The sequence below is a fragment of the Homalodisca vitripennis genome, chromosome 8, assembly GCF_021130785.1.
Source record: "Homalodisca vitripennis isolate AUS2020 chromosome 8, UT_GWSS_2.1, whole genome shotgun sequence".
NCBI classification, from domain to species: Eukaryota; Metazoa; Arthropoda; class Insecta; order Hemiptera; family Cicadellidae; genus Homalodisca; species Homalodisca vitripennis.
This window is the reverse complement of record NC_060214.1, coordinates 105,221,381-105,245,000: the sequence shown is the minus strand read 5'-3', so window position 1 is coordinate 105,245,000 and position 23,620 is coordinate 105,221,381. Positions and strand designations below refer to the sequence as shown.

Here is a 23,620-nt window from a genome sequence, read left to right as displayed (position 1 = left end):
AATGGTCAAGGGGATTTTAAAAAGGAGTAAAATTTTAAAGGCAAAGGGGCCTTAAAATTTCTTCCCAAAAAAAATTTAGTTTTGGGCCCCCCCCAAAAAAATTTTTTTCCTATTTTAATTAAAATTTTTAAAAAAAAATTTTTTTTAAATTTTAAAAAAAACAGGATAATTTTTTTTTTTTTGTATTAAAATTGATAATTTTTTTTAATTTAAATAAATAAGTTTTAACTTTACTTAAATTTTTAATTAAAAAGATAAAAAAAAAAAAATATAAATTTAAAAAATTTTAATGAAAATTTTGGCAAAATTTTATGATTTTGGTTTTTTTTAAAAATTTTTTAAATGTTTCCTTTCAATTTTGTGGGGAAAATTTTTTTTTTTTTATTGAACCCCCTTGTTAAAGGGCCCAAAAAAATTTTTTAAAATTTATTTTTAAAAAAAAAATTTTGTAATTTAAATTTTTGAAACAATTGGGGGGGAAAATTTTTTAAAATATTCTTTTTTTTTAAAAAAATTTTTTTTAATTTTTTTTTAAAAAGGACCTGCCCCCCGGGGGATTTGGGGTTTTTAATCATTAATTTTTCATTCTTTTTTTTTAAAATTTTTTTTTTAATGAAAAAAGCCCGTCCCTACAGAAAAAAAAAAAAATTTGGGGAAAAAAAATTTGGACTTTTTCCGAAGGGGGCCATTTTTTTTGCCCTATTTAAAATTTTACACCCCACAAGGAAAAAAATTAAATTTTTCCAAAAATTTCTTAAAATAATTTAATTTGTGACAGACCTTTTAAAATTTAAAACCCCCCCAAAAAGACCCCCCCCCCCGTTTTCCCCCAAAAGGGGTTTTAAAAATAAAAAAAAAAAAATTTCGAGAAAATTTTGGGAAAAAAGTAAAAAATGGGGTATTATTGACATTTAAAAATATCCGTTCGCCCCTTTTTTTAAAAAAAACCCTATACCACCTTCCCCTTTAAAATTTAAAAAATTTTTTAAAAAATTCTCATAAAACCCCACTTTATTTTATTACTATCAGAAAGGGAATAGGTTAATTTTTAATGAAAAATTTTTAAAATATATTTGGGTATTTAAAAAAAAATTTTTTGGGAAAAAAAATTTTTTTATTTGTTTAAAAAAATTTTTTTTAAAAACCCAAATTTTTGGTTTTTAATTTAAGAAATTGGAAACAAAACATTAAAATCAAAAAGTTAAAAACTGGCTGGGTTTAAAAATTGTTTCCCTTTTTTTTAGCCCCCCTTTTTTTAAAAATCATTTTTTAAATTTTAAAAAATATTATTTTTTAAAATTATCTAATTACCTAAAAAAAAACCCAGTTTAATTTGAATTTTTTAAAAGGGGTTTCCCAACAAATTGCAAAAAAAGCTTATTAAAAATTTGAATTTTTAAAATAACGTTGAGGGGGGTTTTTTTTAAAGAAAAAATTTTAAAATGGAATGTTTTTTTTAAATTAAAAATTAGTCACTGTAAAGGGCCAATTAAACCCAAAAACTAACCAATTTTAAAAATTTTTAATTATCCAAAAACCCATTTGGGTAAATTTCTAATATTCGCTTTTCTAATTAACAAAAAAAAAAAATTTTTAAAAAAAAACCCAATAAAAATTTTAAAAATTTTTTAAATGTATTTGAAAATTATTTTTAAAAAAATTTTAAATAAATTTTTTTAATTTAAAGGGTTAGGGGGCCCTTTTTAAAAAAAAATTTAAGCAAAAAATTTTTTTAAAATTTTTTTTATTTTAATAAAAAAATTTTAAAAGGGGTTTGGAAAATATAATTTATTAACCAAAACCAAACCCAAAATTCAAAAGGGGGAAAGGGGAAAATTAAATATAAAAAAAAATTTTTTGTATTTTAAAAAAAAGTTTCAAAGTAATTGTTTGTAAAAAAAAAATAAACTTTAAGAGAAATAAAAAACCTTAAAACTTATTTTTAAATAAAAAAAGGGGAAAAAAAAATAGTTTAAAATGCATAGGTAAAAAAAAGGTTTTTTAAAACTTTTTGGGAAATTTTAAAAATTTTAAAATTTAAATTTTTTAATTTAAAAAAAAAATCTTATTAAAACAATAAAAACCTGATTTTCCTTTATAAAAATTTAAATGCCCCTTTAAAGGGTGGGCAGATGGGTTTTACTTTTTGGGGGGAAAATTTAAAGCAAGTTTTTTTAGTTTTTAAACAACTTTTTTTAAAAAAATATAGATTTTTAAATTTTTTTCCTAAAAAAACAGGGGGAATTTAAAAAAAAAATTTTTTGGGTCAAAATTTAAAGGAAAACCCAAAAAATTTAAAAAATTTATTGGGGGGAATTTTATTTCCCCAAAGTTTGATTATTTTAAACAAGTTCCCCAAAATTTTAAAAAGAAGCGAAAAAATTTTACCAAAAATAAAATTTTTTTTAAAAAAATTTTTAAGACCCTAAAAAAAAATTTTAAAAAAAATTTTAAAAAATTTTTAAAATTTCCAATTTTATGAAAAAATTGTAAAAAAAAGTTACCTAAAACGGACCCCTTTAATTTTTAAAAAAAATTAAAATTTCACAGTTTTAAAATTTTCAAAATTTTTAAAAATTTTTCCCCAAAATTTTTTTTTAAAAATTTTTCCCCCAACTAAAAATTTTCAATTTTTCAACCCCCTAGGTTTTTTTGGCTCATTTTAAACCGTTTTATAAAACCCAAAAAAGGCCAAATAAAAGAAAGGGTTTTAAAACTATTATAAAAATGAAGATGACCACATGTAAAGAACCAATAGTTTTAAAATTTGTTTATGACAAAAAAACCTTTTATTTTTTACAAAACGAAAACCCAAACAAGATCACTTGTACGTTAATGTAATCCAAGGTTGATCTAACAAATGTTTACAAGGCAAATAACATCTAATAAATAAAAGTAAAAACTTTTCTGACTTGTGTATAATTTAATTTGGCTAACCAAATCGTGGTTTTAAAAATAATAAAATGTTCTAGTTTTTAGTCGATGATCATTATATTATGTTATAGTGTGTGTAATGGAAATTGTGTTGCAAATGTTACTTGAATAATTTTCAAAATTTAGGTGTGAAGTACAAATGTAACCATGGGTAAGTTTTAATGACATTTCAGTCTTACAATCTGATCTGGGTCAGGATTTAAATAATTTACTAATTATGTAAAAATTACGTTTCGAGTAGTATAATTCAAAAAGAACCTAATAACCGAGCAATCTCCGTATTTAATGGAAATATTCAATGACTTTTACTCTGTGTTAGATAGGTGCCCAGCCGTATAAAAAAAAAAACCCTCCATAACACAAATTACTAAGTCCTGATTGAGTCAATGACCACGATTATAAAAAAAAAAATTACAAAGCATATGACTGTAATTACGAATAAATTTCTATAATTAATAAAAAGGAAGTATTTTCACACAAACACAAACAAACATACCTTATTACTTACAGTTACAGAAACAAAACTCTATTCCATATTTGATTGCCGACAGAATAATTTTGAAGAAGGCCAAAAATACAAAGGCATACTAACAGAACAGAAAAATAAATGTGATGTTTAAATTACCTTTGAACATTTTCAAGTTGTTCTCTTGTGTATTCAATAAGAGATCCTGAGGCTGTGAACAAAGGTAGTGGTTTTAAAATGTCATATTGGGTTCTCGTATACCAAACATTATTAAAAAATATGTGGGGTTGAAATTGTACAAGTTACCATGCATCTCCGAGACATTACTTGCTCAAGTAAACTCAGAAAAAATCTGTATCAGTGGCTTTGAACAAAAGGCATTTTCTTTAATAGAATTTTTAGAATACCAAGAAGAAAATACCTTTACTTAATATTAATTATAGACCAATATGTTTCAATTGATTTTTTATTTACTATGGTATATGATTTGTTATTTATTTAATGTGTGTATTTTACATATTTTGGTTTGTTTGTCTATTGGACTGCTTAACCTTAACCCAACAAACAAAATTATTGATTATATAGCCCTTTATATAATTTAGAATTTCTTATGTATCTTATTTTTTAATTCTTGTTTCATTTATTATACGTATTGTTATTTGATTCTTTTAATTTTCATGACAAATGACTTGTAGTAAAATTATTAAGTAATGGATGCTGAAGAACAAACAAACAAATAAATAAATAAATATATAATATATATATATATATATATATATATATATAAAACAACAATATCCTAAATATAATACAATATAGTAATAAACCTATACAGTAATGTATTGAAGAACCCAACTGATTGTAACGAAAGAGATAGCACACAGATAAGCTGATGGACAACCCTATCGCTTTATGACCTTTTTTCTTCTTCTAAGGGGTGGCCTATTGCGATGTACATATTCCTCAGGCGCCTTTTGTGCACTCCGGATGTATACCATTAGGCCAACCAGTTTACAATTTCAGCAGTTTTGCAAACAAACAAAAACAATCGGTCAGGTACTCCTGGGAAAATTCACCACACACTTGTCCAGACTGCTGAAAATGGCTTAGCGCTCCCTTACTATTGCAGAACAGTCAAAGAGCAGGTGTCAGCAGTTTCCCCATGCCCATCACACAACCTGCAAAACAGGTCCTCTCTGAAAATGCAGACTCTGTGAAGATGATTTCTCAGGTGACCATGTTCCATGATCAGACAAACTGAGAGGACACTGACCTACTAAAAGAGATAAGATCGGATGCCACACTAGGGACTGTAGGACCATTCTGCTCATCTTCAAACCCAGTTGTAGTCTCCACCCTCTCTCATGTTCAGTGGAACTCCCTCTGAGACAGCCCCAAAGGGTTCACACCTAGAAATACCACAGGACGGTTGAGGGCCTATCATGTTGCATGATGTCATGATGCATTATCTCCTTGAGGTGTAAGCTTGCTGATTTGGATGTAGAAAATGCTCCAATAAAGATCCCTCCCAAACAAAGCTAGCAATCATCTTCAAGGTAATGAGAAGAAAGGAGTACAGTTTTGACACTAAAATTAATAAGGTCCTCCCTTAGACCACGAGGAACTTATGTTTCAAGATTGTAGGGCCTTTCTATTAATAGTTATCACTCAGACTGCTGGTCAGATAGACCGATGGTCTGTTTTGCACTTTCACCCCAAATTCTTCCTAGTACCAAGAGGAATCTGTATACCAAGTTTTAAATCTCTAGAACTTCCTATCAAATGTTAGAGCAAATACGGTCAGGCTGCTTTTTAAGTTTATAATCTTAGACTCCAATAAGATTTCTAACTTGGAATACGAGGAACTTGCGTTCCAAGTTTCGGGTCTTTAGGACCTTTCTATCAAGAGTTATCATAAAAACATCATATCATATCAAGAGAAACCCATGTAATAAATGACAAGTCTGAAGACCTTTGCATCAAGTATTATTGCATATTCAAGCAAACCATGTTCAAGCAAACGAACTATGCCATTTGAACATTTGATATTAAAATCAGTAAGGGTTTTCTTCGGATTACTCTAGACCTTTTTGTGAAGAGTTATGTCACAGTCGGACAAATAGACAGATGAAAAGACTGCCTTTTGACTCTAAAGTACTAAAACCAATAGCGTTTATCCTTCAGGTCTCGAGGACCTTAGGTTATATCTGGAGTTATCGCACAGATTGACTAAAAGATTTGCAGGACGTACAAAGACGAAATTTCAGTAAGATCTTCTCAGGTTCTTGTACTAATGGAACATATATACACACAATGCCTCAAATTTAACAATTTTTATAATGACTATTCTCTCCGTTTTTCCTTTCCCAAGGCCGAAAGGATGGAACTGAATTCCTTATATCATCGATATTAACACGCTATTTCAGATCAAAACTATTGCTCTTACCTTAAACTTACCTGAAAATCTTTGTCCAGCGTTGAACCCATTATTCTGAGAAGAAGTTCTTTTTGATTTATTTTTATTAATTTGTAGTTGTTGTAATAAATCTAAAACACAAGAAGAATTGTAACCAAAGTGTAAAAGAATTTTGCTAACATTACAAAAAAGTACACGTTTTAAGTTTTATATTCTAAAATGAACTATATAACAATCATTTTTAACTAATTATAACATTTGATTATAACTTTTTAGATTGTTTGAAGAAAATAATAGAAGCCATCTATCATTCCATACATATTAATGTTGAAGCTAGATTAGCTTCTAGCTTTGAGTCACAAATGAATCACTTTAACTCCCAATGCAGATCTATACCGGATATGGAATAGAAGGAAACGAATATTCGCCAAAGTACAAGTTGAAGAGTGATCGAAAAATTGTTTTTTCGAGGGTTTACCAAATTTTACTTTTGAATATTCGGGTTTGATCCTCGCTCTTTAAAAATATTTTTTCACCTGGTCTTAAAATTTCAAGTGGATTAGACTAACTAGAGTTCAAACTTGTGAATCAAATAACACAATTTTTGTTCGTATTGTGATTTTATTTCAGCCTCAAAAATAAATCCAAGCTTAGGTCCAATAATACTTTACTTTTCATTATATATATATATATATATATATATATATATATATATATATATATATATATATAACTTTTGGTTTTATCCGCCGCGCCGAGACGATGCATAACAATTTTGAATTATAAGTTCGTTAGAATACGTAATTACCGTTGAAAAAATCTTCATGCGTACTAAGTTTAATGAAAGCTAATTTGTGGGTGGATAACTGGTACTTAATGTTACGAAGTAACTTAAAAAACCTTCAGTTCAAAAATATGAACACTAAGAAAGCATAAATGTAATTTTACATTCTATTTGAAAGAAGTTTTCCGTATATAAAACTGTTTTATTGCACTGCACCTTGCATTATGTATCGGTCTATGAGAAAATATTGCATCCCACTTGAAACATTGTGGTTGTATGTTAACTAGCCAAACGAAGGAAACTGTGATTAGGCCTATACCAACACATGTTATATTGAGTAAACTAGTAATAACAAAAAGGTAATTAACATTTTCAATTCAATTCACAAGAATGAGGTACGCTAATTATTAATATAAAATTAAAATGAATTGAAATGAATAAAATTAACCGAACAATATTTCTGCCACACAATCCCATATGGATGGATGTAAGGCATTTTCTCGGGCAGTCAAAAGCTACACAGTCCTCCTCCGTAGACTAATGGTTATAATCTCGGTTCTCTAACTGAGAGAGCACGGGTTCAAATCCCGAGGAGGGCCAATAATGTATAGACACGAAAAACAGTGTGTGTGTACTTTGAAAATAAACCAGTTTAAATCGAAGCCTACATAGATGAAGCTGAGGCTTAAAAAAGCTACACAAAACTAGTTTTAGTATTCGAATTGAGTAAGATTAAGACTTTGGGATAATCTTGTCTAAGAGCATCGAAAACAACATATCTGAAAACTTTCAGTTTTTTGGCGGGGAGTGGCGCAAGAGAAACTCGGTCTGGTGCACTAAGTCTCAGAATTCCAATACACAGAACCAAAACCTATAACCGATCCTTCACCGTTACCGCCTGTAGATTATGGAACTCCTTACCAGATCCTGTCAAACAAATTGAGAGCCGAAAACGGTTTGTGGCGGAGCTGAGACGAAAATACCTAGACCGGATGATCGTGGCGGGCGGCGGGGCTACTCTTTGAATCGTGACTGTGTGAATGGAATACCGTAAGTGTAAGTTATAGTTAATTAGCCTTAATTTGCATTATTATTAAGATTAATTTTTTGCCTCAATAAAGAAGTGTTTCTTTCTTTCTTTCTTTCTTAAAACAACTGTTAGCCAAAAAGCCTCAAATCAACTATGACTGTCAAGATACTGATGGCGAGAGAAAAGAAGAGACCTGGATTCTGGCCTATCTGAAATTTGCAGGCGTTACTACTAGTATGTTGCCGCGCCTTGTTTCGTAATTCCATTATTGTTTCACTGTTCCATTGCTAGGATAAACAATTCGCAGGGTTGGCTGTGGGGCGAAGCGCCTGAAAATTACCGCGCGGCAACACACTAGTACACATCTGTGCGCCGGTACGGGCCAGGTCTCTTCTTTTCTCTCGCCAACAGTACTTTGACAGTTAAGAACTTTTAACCTGAAAGTAAAAATAATCCATTTTCAAACACAAGAGAAACATAGCTGTTGAGTTATAAAGTCATTTAACATTATTATAAATTCACTTTTATTATTTCACAATATACAAGCCTTCACAGTATAACTTATTTGTACGTTGAGACAGAAAGAAGGTCGATTACTATAATTGTTGTTAAAAAATTAGTTTTTTGTTGAACACATTTTATTGAAAACTATTAGTGATCTTTCTTACAATGTTGTTTAATTGCTTAGGGTAAATTGTTTTAATATTTTAATTTTAAAAGCGGGTTGTACTGGTAAAAATTTCAGTTGAGTTTTAGCTCATAAGAACGACGTTAAATATATTAAATAGTATTTTCTTTTTTTTGGTCATAGTTCTAAAAAAGGTCTAGTTCTAAATGTGTGGCATATATGACGAATAGTTTTTTTGTTGTTGTTTGAAATTTATTGCTACAAATCCATTTTTAATAAAAACTTCTCTATAATACTGTACTATACGGATTTGAATAATTCCCATGCATTATTTGGATACCTTATAAGATACATTATAAGACCTTGTGTTATCTGTTTATTTATTGTTATTCATATGAACTGTTATTTTGTTTGACTTGTTTATTTATTGTTGTTATCTGTACTACACTTTTATATGTACTTTTTTTTGTTTGTGAATATATGTGTAAACATGTAGGCTTATTATAATTATGGTTGTAATATATATGAAACTTGTATCTGGTAGGAGCTGGGAGTCTGTTGTTTGCGTTTGTTTTAGTTTCATATTATATAAATTATAATATACTATAAAAACACTTTATGATAATAGTAGTAAGAAGATTTAATATAATTAGTGTGTTATTTTGATTTTTGCTTGTGATAACAGGTGGGTGTAAGCTTTGGTTCAGGCAAATAATTATAGTTTATATTTGTAATTTAAGTTTGGTTGTTAATTTAATGTGCAGCCGACCAAAATATATTACAATTTTTATGTTATATGTGTAAAAAATGTGTCACACGTGCTTACTGCAACTTGAAAATATAAATTCATTGTAATATATTGCACAAATAAAGATTTTTGAACTGTGAACTTTTCAGTATACAGAGTGAGTTTTATGTCCTGGCACACCTGGATATAATTTAAACGGCTCTAGATATCTATGTGAAACCTTGACCCTACCTATTATAACATATTGTTTTTACTTTTTCAAGTTGCTGAAAATTCCCCCCCCCCTTTTACTAAAGGGGGTAAAGGGGGGCAACTAAAAATTTTTCAAATACAAACCCCAATCATGTGACCCCTCATTTTAAAGGGAACAAAAAAGAAATCCAATAATGTAAAATAGAGGTCTCTACGTTTATTTTAACAGATTTTATGACAAAATTTACAATTGAGTAAAGGGAAAGGGGGGTAACTAAACATTTTCAAATTCAAACCCCTATCATGTGACCCCTCATTTTAAAGGGAATAAAAAATAAATCCAATAATCCAAACTAGAGGTCTTTACGTTTATTTTAACAGATTTTATGAAAAATTTACAATAATAAAATCAGTAAATGTCTCGTCCTGTTATCGTAACATGAGTCAACACTAACGCAAATGCTTTAAACAGTTACCTGTTTTAATGTGGCAGGTGTTCAAACTGTTCACCTGTCGGCTGTTTGATAGTGTGCTAGACGTGTGTAAAACTTCAGACATGATAGGGGTTTGTATTTGAAAATGTTTAGTTGCCCCCCTTTACTCAATTGTAAATTTGTCATAAAATCTGTGAAAATAATCGTAGATACCTCTATTTTTAACATTATTGGATTTCTTTTTTGTTCCCTTTAAAATGAGGGGTCACATGATTGGGGTTAGTATTCGAATTGAGTAAAGATTAAGACTTTGGGATAATCTTGTCTAAGAGCATCGAAAACAACATATCTGAAAACTTTCAGTTTTTGGCGGGGAGTGGCGCAAGAGAAACTCGGTTCTGGTGCACTAAGTCTCAGAATTCCAATACACAGAACCAAAACCTATAACCGATCCTTCACCGTTACCGCCTGTAGATTATGGAACTCCTTACCAGATCCTGTCAAACAAATTGAGAGCCGAAAACGGTTTGTGGCGGAGCTGAGACGAAAATACCTTAGACCGGATGAACGTGGCGGGCGGCGGGGCTACTCTTTGAATCGTGACTGTGTGAATGGAATACCGTAAGTGTAAGTTATAGTTAATTAGCCTTAATTTGCATTATTATTAAGATTAATTTTTAAGAGGTTTAAATGTAAGAAAGGACCATATGGTCCTAATTTTGCCTCAATAAAGAAGTGTTTCTTTCTTTCTTTCTTTCTTAAAACAACTGTTAGCCAAAAAGCCTCAAATCAAACTATGACTGTCAAGATACTGATGGCGAGAGAAAAGAAGAGACCTGGATTCTGGCCTATCTGAAATTTGCAGGCGTTACTACTAGTATGTTGCCGCGCCTTGTTTCGTAATTCCATTATTGTTTCACTGTTCCATTGCTAGGATAAACAATTCGCAGGGTTGGCTGTGGGGCGAAGCGCCCTGAAATTACCGCGCGGCAACACCACTAGTACACATCTGTGCGCCGGTACGGGCCAGGTCTCTTCTTTTCTCTCGCCAACAGTACTTTGACAGTTAAGAACTTTAACCTGAAAGTAAAAATAATCCATTTTCAAACACAAGAGAACATAGCTGTTGAGTTATAAAGTCATTTAACATTATTATAAATTCACTTTTATTATTTCACAATATACAAGCCTTCACAGTATAACTTTATTTGTACGTTGAGACAGAAAGAAGGTCGATTACTATAATTGTTGTTAAAAAATTAGTTTTTTGTTGAACATTTTTATTGAAAACTATTAGTGATCTTTCTTACAATGTTGTTTAATTGCTTAGGGTAAATTGTTTTAATATTTTTAATTTTAAAAGCGGGTTGTACTGGTAAAAATTTCAGTTGAGTTTTAGCTCATAAGAACGACGTTAAATATATTAAATAGTATTTTCTTTTTTTGGTCATAGTTCTAAAAAAGGTCTAGTTCTAAATGTGTGGCATATATGACGAATTAGTTTTTTTGTTGTTGTTTGAAATTATTGCTACAAATCCATTTTTTTAATAAAAACTTCTCTATAATACTGTACTATACGGATTTGAATAATTCCCATGCATTATTTGGATACCTTATAAGATACATTATAAGACCTTGTGTTATCTGTTTATTTATTGTTATTCATATGAACTGTTATTTTGTTTGACTTGTTTATTTATTGTTGTTATCTGTACTACACTTTTATATGTACTTTTTTTTGTTTGTGAATATATGTGTAAACATGTAGGCTTATTATAATTATGGTTGTAATATATATGAAACTTGTATCTGGTAGGAGCTGGGAGTCTGTTGTTTGCGTTTGTTTAGTTTCATATTATATAAATTATAATATACTATAAAAACACTTTATGATAATAGTAGTAAGAAGATTTAATATAATTAGTGTGTTATTTTGATTTTTGCTTGTGATAACAGGTGTGTAAGCTTTGGTTCAGGCAAATAATTATAGTTTATATTTGTAATTTAAGTTTGGTTGTTAATTTAATGTGCAGCCGACCAAAATATATTACAATTTTTATGTTATATGTGTAAAAATGTGTCACACGTGCTTACTGCACTTGAAAATATAAATTCATTGTAATATATTGCACAAATAAAGATTTTTTGAACTGTGAACTTTTCAGTATACAGAGTGAGTTTTATGTCCTGGCACACCTGGATATAATTTAAACGGCTCTAGATATCTATGTGAAACCTGACCCTACCTATTATAACATATTGTTTACTTTTTCAAGTTGCTGAAAATTCCCCCCCCCCTTTTACTAAAGGGGGTAAAGGGGGGCAACTAAAAATTTTTCAAATACAAACCCCAATCATGTGACCCTCATTTTAAAGGGAACAAAAAAGAAATCCAATAATGTAAAATAGAGGTCTCTACGTTTTATTTTAACAGATTTTATGACAAATTTACAATTGAGTAAAGGGAAAGGGGGGTAACTAAACATTTTCAAATTCAAACCCCTATCATGTGACCCCTCATTTTAAAGGGAAATAAAAAAATAAATCCAATAATCCAAACTAGAGGTCTTTACGTTTATTTTAACAGATTTTATGAAAAATTTTACAATAATAAAATCAGTAAATGTCTCGTCCTGTTTATCGTAACATGAGTCAACACTAACGCAAATGCTTAAACAGTTACCTGTTTTAATGTGGCAGGTGTTCAAACTGTTCACCTTCGGCTGTTTTGATAGTGTGCTAGACGTGTGTAAAACTTCAGACATGATAGGGGTTTGTATTTGAAAATGTTTAGTTGCCCCCCTTTACTCAATTGTAAATTTGTCATAAAATCTGTGAAAATAATCGTAGATACCTCTATTTTACATTATTGGATTTCTTTTTTGTTCCCTTTAAAATTGAGGGGTCACATGATTGGGGTTAGTATTCGAATTGAGTAAGATTAAGACTTTTGGATAATCTTGTCTAAGAGCATCGAAAACAACATATCTGAAAACTTTCAGTTTTTGGCGGGGAGTGGCGCAAGAGAAACTCGGTCTGGTGCACTAAGTCTCACAATTCCCAATACACAGAACCAAAACCTATAACCGATCCTTACCGTTACCGCCTGTAGATTATGGAACTCCTTACCAGATCCTGTCAAACAAATTGAGAGCCGAAAACGGTTTGTGGCGGAGCTGAGACGAAATACCTGGACCGGATGATCGTGGCGGGCGGCGGAGCTACTCTTTGAATCGTGACTGTGTGAATGGAAGAGTGAATGGAATACCGTAAGTGTAAGTTATAGTTAATTAGCCTTAATTTGCATTATTATTAAGATTAATTTTTAAGAGGCTAAATGTAAGAAAGGGACCATATGGTGCTAATTTTGCCTCAGTAAAGAAGTGTTTCTTTCTTTCTTTCTTTCTTAAAACAACTGTTAGCCAAAAAGCCTCAAATCAACTATGACTGTCAAGATACTGATGGCGAGAGAAAAGAAGAGACCTGGATTCTGGCCTATCTGAAATTTGCAGGCGTTACTACTAGTATGTTGCCGCGCCTTGTTTCGTAATTCCATTATTGTTTCACTGTTCCATTGCTAGGATAAACAATTCGCAGGGTTGGCTGTGGGGCGAAGCGCCTGAAATTACCGCGCGGCAACACACTAGTACACATCTGTGCGCCGGTACGGGCCAGGTCTCTTCTTTTCTCTCGCCAACAGTACTTTGACAGTTAAGAACTTTAACCTGAAAGTAAAAATAATCCATTTTCAAACACAAGAGAACATAGCTGTTGATTTATAAAATCATTTAACATTATTATAAATTCAATTTTATTATTTCACAATATACAAGCCTTCACAGTATAACTTATTTGTACGTTGAGACAGAAAGAAGGTTGATTACTATAATAGTTGTTAAAAAATTAGTTTTTTGTTGAACATTTTATTGAAAACTATTAGTGATCTTTCTTACAATGTTGTTTAATTGCTTAGGGTAAATTGTTTTAATATTTTAATTTTAAAAGCGGATTGTACTTGTAAAAAATTTCAGTTGAGTTTTAGCTCATAAGAACGACGTTAAATATATTAAATAGTATTTTCTTTTTTTGGTCATAGTTCTAAAAAAGATCTAGTTCTAAATGTATGGCATATATGACGAATAGTTCTTTTTTGTTCTTTGAAATTATTGTTACAAATCCATAAAAAAAAAAAAAACTTCTCTATAATACTGTACTATACGGATTTGAATAATTCCCATGCATTATTTGGATACCTTATAAGATACATTATAAGACCTTGTGTTATCTGTTTATTTATTGTTATTCATATGAACTGTTATTTTGTTTGGCTTGTTTATTTATTGTTGTTATCTGTATATATACTTTTATATGTACTTTTTTGTTTGTGAATATATGTGTAAACACGTAGGCTTATTATAATTATGGTTGTAATATATATGAAACTTGAATCTGGTAGGAGCTGGGAGTCTGTTGTTTGCATTTGTTTAGTTTCATACTGTATAAATTATAATACTACTATAAAAAAACTTTATGATAATAGTAGTAAGAATATTTAATATAACAAGTGTGTTATTTTGATTTTTGCTTGTGATAACAGGTGGTGTAAGCTTTGGTTCAGGCAAATAATTATAGTTTATATTTGTAATTTAAGTTTGGTTGTTAATTTAATGTGCAGCCGACCAAAATATATTACAATTTTTATGTTATATGTGTGAAAATGTGTCACACGTGCTTACTGCACTTGAAAATATAAATTCATTGTAATATATTGTACGAATAAAGATTTTTGAACTGTGAACTTTTCAATATATATACGTATGTATGTATTTAAAATCAAACATTTTGCAAAAGTCATGGATCAAAACTATGTAAGACAACATAAATAGTGTATCATTATTCTTTAGGACCAAAATCAAAGGCCATTACAGTACAGCTTTTGAATGAAAACTTACATACCGTTAGCTCTTTCGTTAGGGTAGAGATGAATTGATTTCTTGAGAAACTTTTCTCCTTTCTCTATGTTTCCCGATTTAATCCACTTTTCGGCTATTTTAATACACCTTCTTGAATCATCTCTGTTTGCCTCCATTATAACACTGTCTATAAAATGCGTTATATGTGTATGCTACTGACTGTACTAAATGACAAGTATAAGCGATATAGGCTTTGCACACATTGTTAAAATGTCTACTCAGATCAAATCGACGTTATGTCAACAACACTACCTGTTCCACTATAATAAGAGATATAACTCACTCAACCGGTTGAACTATGTAAAGAAGGAGAAGGGGGGAGGGATAGTGTAAGTGGTTTACCAAGGCCATACTGCGTAGGGACTTATTCATTACAACGTCTTATTCTTCTTCCCTATGTCTATTGGGAATTCCTCTACGGCCCAGCGCACGCGGAGCGACTGTTCTACAACCACAGTTGCAAACCAGTTTAGCTCTCTATTTGGGTTTTTTTAACAACATTTTATTTATTTACAATCTGTTCAATTTGAGAAGAACAATAAGTAAATATTATATACAGAAACAAAATTAACAATTCAAATTGAGTTAGATGTTGACTATTGTTAACACTAACATAATTAATTCAAGAACCTAAAAGGTAAATCCAGGGTAGCAGTTCGGTGGAGTCTGTACATATTTTTAGAATTATCAAGTAGATTTATTTACCGCAAGGTAGTTTGGTTATAATCTTGAAATATAAATGCGAATGAATTTGGTTGTTTCTTCTTTGATTGTTGGGATGTTCAAATCTTAATGTAAAGTTTTATTGGATACATACCATGGCGCTTTTGCAATTTTTCTTAACAATTTTGATTGATATCGTTGAAGTATCTAAAGATTTGAGTTGATTGCTGTGCCCCATAACTGCACACCACCACACAGGTTTTAAGATAGTTTTATATAATAGTATCTTGTTCTTCAAACTAAGATTTGATTTAGATCGGAGTAGCCAATTAATTTTATTTGTTTTTAAATTTTGCTGTTGTCTCTTTGTCCAAATGTGGGATTTCCATGTAAGCCTTCTGTCTAAGCGCATGCCCAGATAATTTACTTCAGTTACTTGAGGTAAATGAACGTCATTCAATGTAACTGGAGGACAATAATTTTGATTTAACGTAAACATTACGTGAGCTGATTTATTTTCATTAATTTTGATTCTCCATGTCTTAAACCAATTAGCAATTGCATCCAAGCTCTGCTGTAAATAATGGGATGCTCGAACACAATCTTTATGGACTGACAAAATTGCAGTATCATCTGAAAAATTTGCAGTTTGAGTATGTTCATTTTCTGGGAGGTCAGCGGTATATAGTAAATATAAAAAGGTTTAAGTACAATTCCTTGAGGAACTCCGGATTCTATTGAATGTAATTATTTGGTAACCTCGACAATGTATTGAAGTGGGGAGGCGCACACGACGCGACCGGTTTTTTGACGATCTAAAACCAGTCTGAAACCAGTCACATGCAACCGTGAGCCCGCGGTTTCAGTTGCGTTGCAGACTTCAGATCTTGTTGTGCTTTGCCGGTGTTTTGACGGCCGCATAGTGTCTATTTCAACATGAGTGATCAAGAACTCAACATTAAGCTCGTTCGAGCAGTGGAGAAGTATGAAGTTTTGTACAACTACAAACAGTAGCTGAATACTTCAGAGCCAAAGAGGCTAAACTACTATCAAACGCCGAGGCAGGTACCAGCAATCAGCAGATTGATAGACAACAGGGGATTAAGATGTTCCTGTTCAGCTTGATACCAGAATTGGGAGAATTGAGTGATTCACAAATCAAGCTTTGCAAACGACACGTGGTAAGGGTGATTGATGACATTTAACTCTCGGAACAGCCACAATCATCAGGACCAACACGGTCAATACTCACCTCTCCAACAGGTGACCGACTCAAGAGAGTCACAAATGAACATTACTCACATGTCCAATGTAGTTGATCAAATGCAAACTGCAGATTTTTATAAACACCTTTTCTCATAGCCTTCACAACACTAATTTGTACTAATAAGTGAACACTTTTACTCAATATGATTACCATCTATTGCTCATCTTATTCCCTATATGTGCTAATGTAATCATAAAATGACAATGAGGTTGACTTGTTAAACTTACCTCAGAGTGATCATTAATCTTTTCTGTGCTGGAACACATTCCCTCATGGTTGTGTCCAGCTTCCCCAAGGAAGGACCAACCAGCCTTTTAAGTTCCAAAAAGGAGTAGGTAAAAAGATTTAAACCTCCTATCCGACTGACACAGCTCTCTAGCTGCTACAAATAGCCTAGAATTCACATTGTTGCTTAAATAAATAAAATAAATAAATAAAAAAGGCCTTTATTCATGAGCGATTTTCAAACATTGATGTTGTTTTACACAAAATAACTCAGGTCATGTATAAACTAAACATACAATATACAACCAAACAATAAAAATAACTTCACAATATTCCTTAAGCTAACATTTTTTTAAATTTGTCTTTAAACGCCCTCATACTTGTATTTCATTTCAGGCGGCAGGCCGTTGTACCCCTGGGGACCGAAGTGAGTAAAGCCCTTTTTCCCTCTTTCAAGGCGCACGCGCGGCACCGCCAGCAGGGCATCCTGTCTCGTCTTACGCTCCCTGATTATTGACCGGGCAACTAATTTATTTTTTAGATATGTTGGCCTACTGGTTGTCAGTACCTTGTGGACAAGAGACACAGTTTGAATTTTGCAAGTGTCCTGTATTGATGGAATTTGAGCCAATTTACGATAAGAACTGATATTGTCATATTTCCTCAAACCATACACAAATCTTATGGCTCTGTTTTCTAACTTTGTTAAAATTAATAATTTTTCTTTGGTCAAAGTATTTCAAAATGCAGGGAGAGCATAATATATTAAAGATAATATCAATGACTTGACAATCTGGAGCTTAGCTGACACCAGCAGGAACGACCTCAGCCTGCAAACAATCCTCAATCTACAAATGACCTTCTGATATATATATTTTACATGACTTGCAAACTCTAGTTGTGAGTCTATTTTAACACCAAGAATCTTAACAGTTTCACTGAGAGACAGGGGCGAGTTGTTCAACATGACGTCACTGGGAAGAGATTGGCCGGCAATATTAAATCTCAGATTTAAAATTGTACATTTATCTGGGTTTAACTCCAACCCATTTCTTTCCGACCACATTAGCACTTTTGACAAATCATTGTTAATTTTTGTTAGTGCCGTTTTTGCTTCTGAGGATGGGTAAGGAAGCAATAGCTGGCAATCGTCAGCATATGAGTGCAGGGAACAAAACCTTATCGTGTCGGCAAGATCAGACGTATAGATGGAAAACAAAATAGGACCGAGGCAGCTGCCCTGTGGAACTCCACCAGACCTGTGCTGTATGTTAGAGGAATCATTACCAATTTTGGGATCTTCTACTTAAATAAGATGCAAAGAATCTTACAGAGGCATCATCAAACCCATAAAATTTTAGTTTTGCGATGAGCATTCGGTGATTGACAGAGTCAAACGCCTGTAAATAATCTAAAGACGTCAAGGTACAGCAGAGATTCCTATCAACTGCAGAATACATTTCATCATGAATATCCACAAGAGCAGAGGAAGTGCTGAAATCCTTTCTGAAACCAGATTGATGTTCAGGCAAGACATGTTCTTGTTCTGTAAAGGATCAAACTTGTTCAACTACTATCTTTTCTAATATTTTGGAGACCACTGGAAGAATCGAGATAGGTCTGAAGTGAGAGGGTAATGAAGGATTGTTAGACTTTGGCAGAGGCAAGACAATACTTCGCTTCCAAGAATCAGGAAAGCAGCCAGTCACCAGGCATTTATTTACTAGGTGAGTGATAACACCAACACAGAAAGGACTGAATATAAGTAAGGGTGAATGCAATGCTCTCTCTGTACTCTTCGGCGTCTTCGGTATTGATAGTAGTTAACAACGTCTTCTTTATTTGTTGTCATCTGTATTGAGTTATTGGTCACTATTAATTTTATTGCCTGATGTTATTAATTTTTGTTACTAATTTATTGCTATAATTATTTGGGGTTCCTTACTCTAGTTATTAAGTTACACATATTTTGTATGCAATTTGTTTTATAAAATAGCTTCTTTACCTGTGTTTTTTTTCAAGAAGTGATTATTATGAGATTAATTATTGTTAGTTATCTTAGTAATTTTGAGCCAAACAATAAATGTACGGTAATTGTATTAAATTGTTAAAAATGGTTTATCCGTAAATAAAGAATACAGAATAAAGAAAAGTGAGCGCTTTGAATAAAAAAAGTGTCCTCTGTGGAGCGAAAGGCTCAGGTAGTAAATATTTGAACCGTAGTAATAAACGTTATGAAGCGCGGCCTAACGTTGGTTCTCAGAATTAACTCAAATAATGCCTCAGAACTCAGCATATCTCGTCCATATGAGTGATCTACCTCTCATGTAACTAATACAATCAAATCTACATGGATGTGCAGTATGCACTAAATTCTGCCTTTTAAAAGTTAAGAGTTAAGGACATCTGTTTGTTTGCTATAACCAAACTTGGTTCTTTTGGATAGTTTCTTTTTCCATGACCTTGTGTTAAGGTGAAATTTTAATCCAGCGGCTGCAAAATAATATTAAGTTTCCTTTGATTGTGTCTTGAGAATGATTGGTCCCTGAGTAGGAGATTTCTTTGATCAAGATGTCTTAACATTTCAAACTGGTACTGAGATTCGAGTAAAAATTGTGAACAGGAGGAAACAGGATTTTTTCCGGACATTTGCCATTGTTCAGTGATACAATAAATTCACTGATTGATTGATAACTCGCATTGAATTTTTGTATCACTAAACCATGGCAAATGTCCGGAAAAATCCTGTTTCCTTCACAATCCTTCCATCGTAAAACATAAACTTCAACAAAGGACTAAAGGTTCTCCTTTCAAAACTTAAAAAGTAGTATTAGTTATCTTAGTTATCAGCAAACCCAAAGAAAGTGTTTTAATTCTGTACGAACTTTTTGGCAGCTAGCACAAAGACGTTTTTAAAATTTTCTTGTTCCTTTAGGGCAACCAGCTGAGAAATTGTGCTTAGTCCGCATATCAACAACATATTGTACATCATATTAAAAATGTTTCACAGTATATAAAACTAATTATTTTGACATTAGATTTGAAGTACTCTTACGTAAAACCATTGGTAGAGATAGGCACAAGGTTTGAGAAAGTGGAGATCTGATACCTCCTTGGGTGCTTGGGAGTTTTTCGTTTCGTCTAGAATCTTTGAAACTAATTTTAGTGTTGAATTTTAGTATTACGAGGACAAAATAAAAATATTTTGACGTTGTTACAAAGATAAGATGTTTAAAAATGCTAACAAATCCACACAAGGTCAAAAAATCAATGAAAACATATTTATTCTATAAAAACAACTTTTATTTCGAACTACATTAGGAATTAACAATAGGACTATACTCTATCTAAATCCCAATACTTAATCTTAACCTTATCCTTTTATTCTAAGGATACAAAACAACAAGAAGAATCTTTTAATCAATTATTAATTCATAAATACTGCAAACCCTTTCAGGATACTTTGTGTGACACATTAATGTCAAGTACAATTTTCAGTCAATTAACTAGCTTTTTTGGTCATTTCAATTTGAAACAATGTCGCTGTTCAATATTTGAAATTTGCTTTTTAGATGAAATGTACACATAACAAACACAGACAAAAACACAAACAATATAATACACAGATAATGTGTGTATTAGTTTTAAGTAAAAAAGATATCAATTTGTAGCGGTTAGTTTTGAAGTACTTGAATATTGTTTTCAAATGGCTCCACTGACAGAATAAAAATAATGGTAACTTCCTAATCCACTACGGATTTTAGTCATAAAATTAATGTAGTAATACATTTTTTTATAACAATAAAGTTCAAATTAAATTAATTAATATTCGTATTATAACGAAGTAATTAAGCTTAAATAAACCGTCCAAATTGGCAAACCAAACCGTAGGTTCTTCCTATACTAGATACGAACTAAACTTATTTTACCGACATGGAAAAGGTGAAAACATTCCAATGAAGGTGTCCAGAATTTGTTGCAGACTGGTTATCTCGGAACCATTTTAACCGAGAAGAATTGAGGTGAGACGTTGATGCCTGGAACATGCATCTCCACGTTTGGTAGAGGTTGGCCCGGGGTAGTTCAAGAGAGAAGTTCTGCATCATGGCGGCAAACACAAGGAACATGTTCTGTCTTGCAAATGTCTCCCCGGAACACAAGTGCTTTCCTGCAATCAATTCATAAATGATAATAGTCTAAAAGAACAAATTCAAAATACTGTATAGTCTACATACGCTGAATGGTTTTTAAGTCCTACCCTCTTCTTACTTTAAACCGAATATTCAGTCTTCAAATGCCTTGATATTACCATTGCATAGGGCGTTTTAGTTCCTAAAAGTACCCTGCTATGTACACAAATAGGAAAAAGAGAATCTCCTGAATTCTGGGATACAAAGAAGGTGTACAAAATCAGCCGATTAAAACCAAACGAATTAATGAACCCAAACAATTCAAATCTCGATTAAGATGTTTTTTTGTCAAAAGCCATTGCACTCCGTTGATGAGTTTACGATGGGCCCCTGGGATGAAAATTAGCATTTTATTATTATTCTATTTCTCCTTTTCTGATATCCAAAACATGCAAAATACACATTTATTGTTATGTTCACTTATTAATATCTGGAATTGACTGTGCTTATAATAAATCAAGATAGGTTTAATTTATAGATTTTTAATCAATATTATGAAATTACATTTGCAATAAAATTTTGTTAATTGTTTTACTGCGATGAAGAATTATTATTATAGCCTGTTGCAATCGTCCTTATGGTAGCAATTACGGAAGATTTCAACGAAACTTCACCGAACATGATCCTCAGAGCCCAAAAACACCATTCGTTCAAAATTATATGTATATATATATATATATATATATATACATATATAAATAAATAAACATATATATGTATATATATGTGACTGACTGTGTCTACGAACACACGAATGTGTGTTTAACCTTGTAAAAGCTACTAGACCAATTGTAATTAAATTTTACATGGACATTCTTAGGGTCCCAGATTATCACATAGGCATAGTATTACTTCAAAAGTCGGTTTTCAAGATATCAATTACATGAAAATCCCTTAAGAATTTTTTCGATCACCAACAACTGGCTAAAGAAATGGTGAAACGAGTTCAAACTTGCTACAATAACTGATCTTATAAATATCTCGGCTGAGTTCATTGGTCAGCTTGGCACGCCATTTTGTCCCCATATGGCGGTCGTTCAACTCAAAAACATCATAACTCCGTTATTGATAATCCTAGAGGAAAATAGTTTTGTACAAATGCAGTTGGAATCTTTTGTTTCTGAAATAAACCGTATTTCGGCTGTCACAAAATCTACCTAATTCTTCTGACTGAGCCGGGTGGTCTATTTAGTCTGAACATACACAAATTCAGAATTATATTTAATACTAAAGGTATTGATACAATTATACCACTGTCTGAGGGTTGTATTGTTGTACATGTACGTACCTGTATGAAATGTACTGTTAAATTGCATAATTTAACATTGTTTCATAATCACTACAATCCATTATTATCATAAGGCCAATTCGGATGTCACAATGTAATTTGGTTGTTTAACTGTTTACCCAATGTCACAAATTTTACGTTAAAGACGATTCTGCACATTGTACGCAAGTATAAGAGACATCTTACCTAATCCAAACTGTATAGACAAGTCCTTTTTCTTTAAACTTCCATCTTCTTCTAAATGTCTTTCGGGCTTGAATTGAAAAGGATCTTCCCAGACGGTTTCGTCCATATTGGAGCTCCAAAGGTTAGGCAACAGCATTGTATCCTGGATCAATACATAGTGTAATTAATTATTGTGTGTGGTGTAGTACCTTTATGCATTGAAATTGGACTCATATTGTTTTAAAAACATAAAATAAAATGCAAGGTAAAATTATTATTTTCAAATTATAGTAAATCCGACCAAAACGTTTCCTTGTCGCTGAGTGTAATTCTATACTATAGGGGATTAAACTCGTATTGTTATTTGTATAATTATTCATATTATACACTTTTCAGGAGTGTCATGTAGTTCAGTTTTGTTTCTTGAAGTTTAAAATTGTAACAGGATTTTGAACATTTGCGTTTGCTATAATATTTACAAGAACAGAACACTACGTTTCGAGGATTGAAATTTATACTCTTTTTCAGGTGTCAACACTCAAAACGAATGTATTCATATTATACACTTTGCAGGAGTCATGTAGTTTTGTTTTGTTTCTAAATATTTGAAGTTTAACAGGGTAACATTATTTTGCTTATTTGTGTTAGCTATAATATGTTACAAGAACAGAACACTACGTTTCGAGAATTGAAATTTAACCTCTTTTTCAGGTGTCAACACCCAAAACGAATGTATTCATATTATACACTTTGCAGGAGTCATGTAGTTTTGTTTTGTTTCTAAATATTTGAAGTTTAACAGGGTAACAGGATTTTGCTTATTTTGTGTTAGCTATAATATGTTACAAGAACACAACACTACGTTTCGAGAATTTAAATTTAACCTCTTTTTCAGGTTTCAACACTCAAAACGAATGTATTCATATTATACACTTTGCAGGAGTCATGTTGTTTAGTGAAGTTTAACAGGGTAACAGGATTTTGCTCATTTGTGTTCGCTATAATATGTTACAAGTATAAAACACTACGTTTAGAGAATTTAAATTTAACTCTTTTTCAGGCGTCAACACTCAAAATGAATGCATTCATATTATACACTTTGGAGGAGTCATGCAGTTTTGTTTTGTTTCTAAATATTTGAAGTTTAACAGGGTAACAGGATTTTGCACATTTGCGTTATCTATAATATGTTACAAGAACAGAACACTACGTTTCGA

The 23,620-nt window shown here is 31.6% G+C and overlaps 2 protein-coding genes across 4 annotated transcripts in view; both read right to left on the bottom strand.

Annotated features, from left to right (window-relative positions):
- Window positions 1–3,555: 3,555 nt before the first annotated feature.
- Window positions 3,556–15,060, bottom strand: LOC124368301 (dnaJ homolog subfamily B member 14-like). Its single transcript, XM_046825573.1, has 3 exons — window positions 14,589–15,060; window positions 5,858–5,947; window positions 3,556–3,611 (listed from the first exon to the last, which is right to left on the bottom strand). Exons 1-3 carry the CDS (start codon window positions 14,719–14,721, stop codon window positions 3,556–3,558), a joined length of 279 nt encoding a protein of 92 aa, XP_046681529.1. The 5' UTR covers window positions 14,722–15,060.
- Window positions 15,061–20,041: 4,981 nt separating this feature from the next.
- Window positions 20,042–23,620, bottom strand: part of LOC124367836 (probable cytochrome P450 304a1) — a 51,944-nt gene continuing 48,365 nt past the window's right edge. For all 3 annotated transcript variants that reach the window (XM_046824981.1, XM_046824980.1, XM_046824982.1), the window contains 2 exons: window positions 22,425–22,566; window positions 20,042–20,928 (listed from right to left, as the gene is read on the bottom strand). In XM_046824981.1, the coding sequence (XP_046680937.1) occupies window positions 20,681–20,928; window positions 22,425–22,566 (390 nt within the window). In that variant the 3' untranslated portion in view covers window positions 20,042–20,680. The remainder of the gene's footprint in view (window positions 20,929–22,424; window positions 22,567–23,620) is intronic.

Excerpts from the sequence above, each read along its gene's own strand:
- LOC124368301 (XM_046825573.1), bottom strand. The coding sequence starts at position 14,721 with ATGGAGGCAAACAGAGATGATTCAAGAAGGTGTATTAAAATAGCCGAA. Across the intron at positions 5,948-14,588 it reads CCCTAACGAAAGAGCTAACG|ATTTATTACAACAACTACAA; the intron begins GTATGTAAGTTT and ends CTTGTGTTTTAG. Across the intron at positions 3,612-5,857 it reads CGCTGGACAAAGATTTTCAG|CCTCAGGATCTCTTATTGAA; the intron begins GTAAGTTTAAGG and ends CTTTGTTCACAG.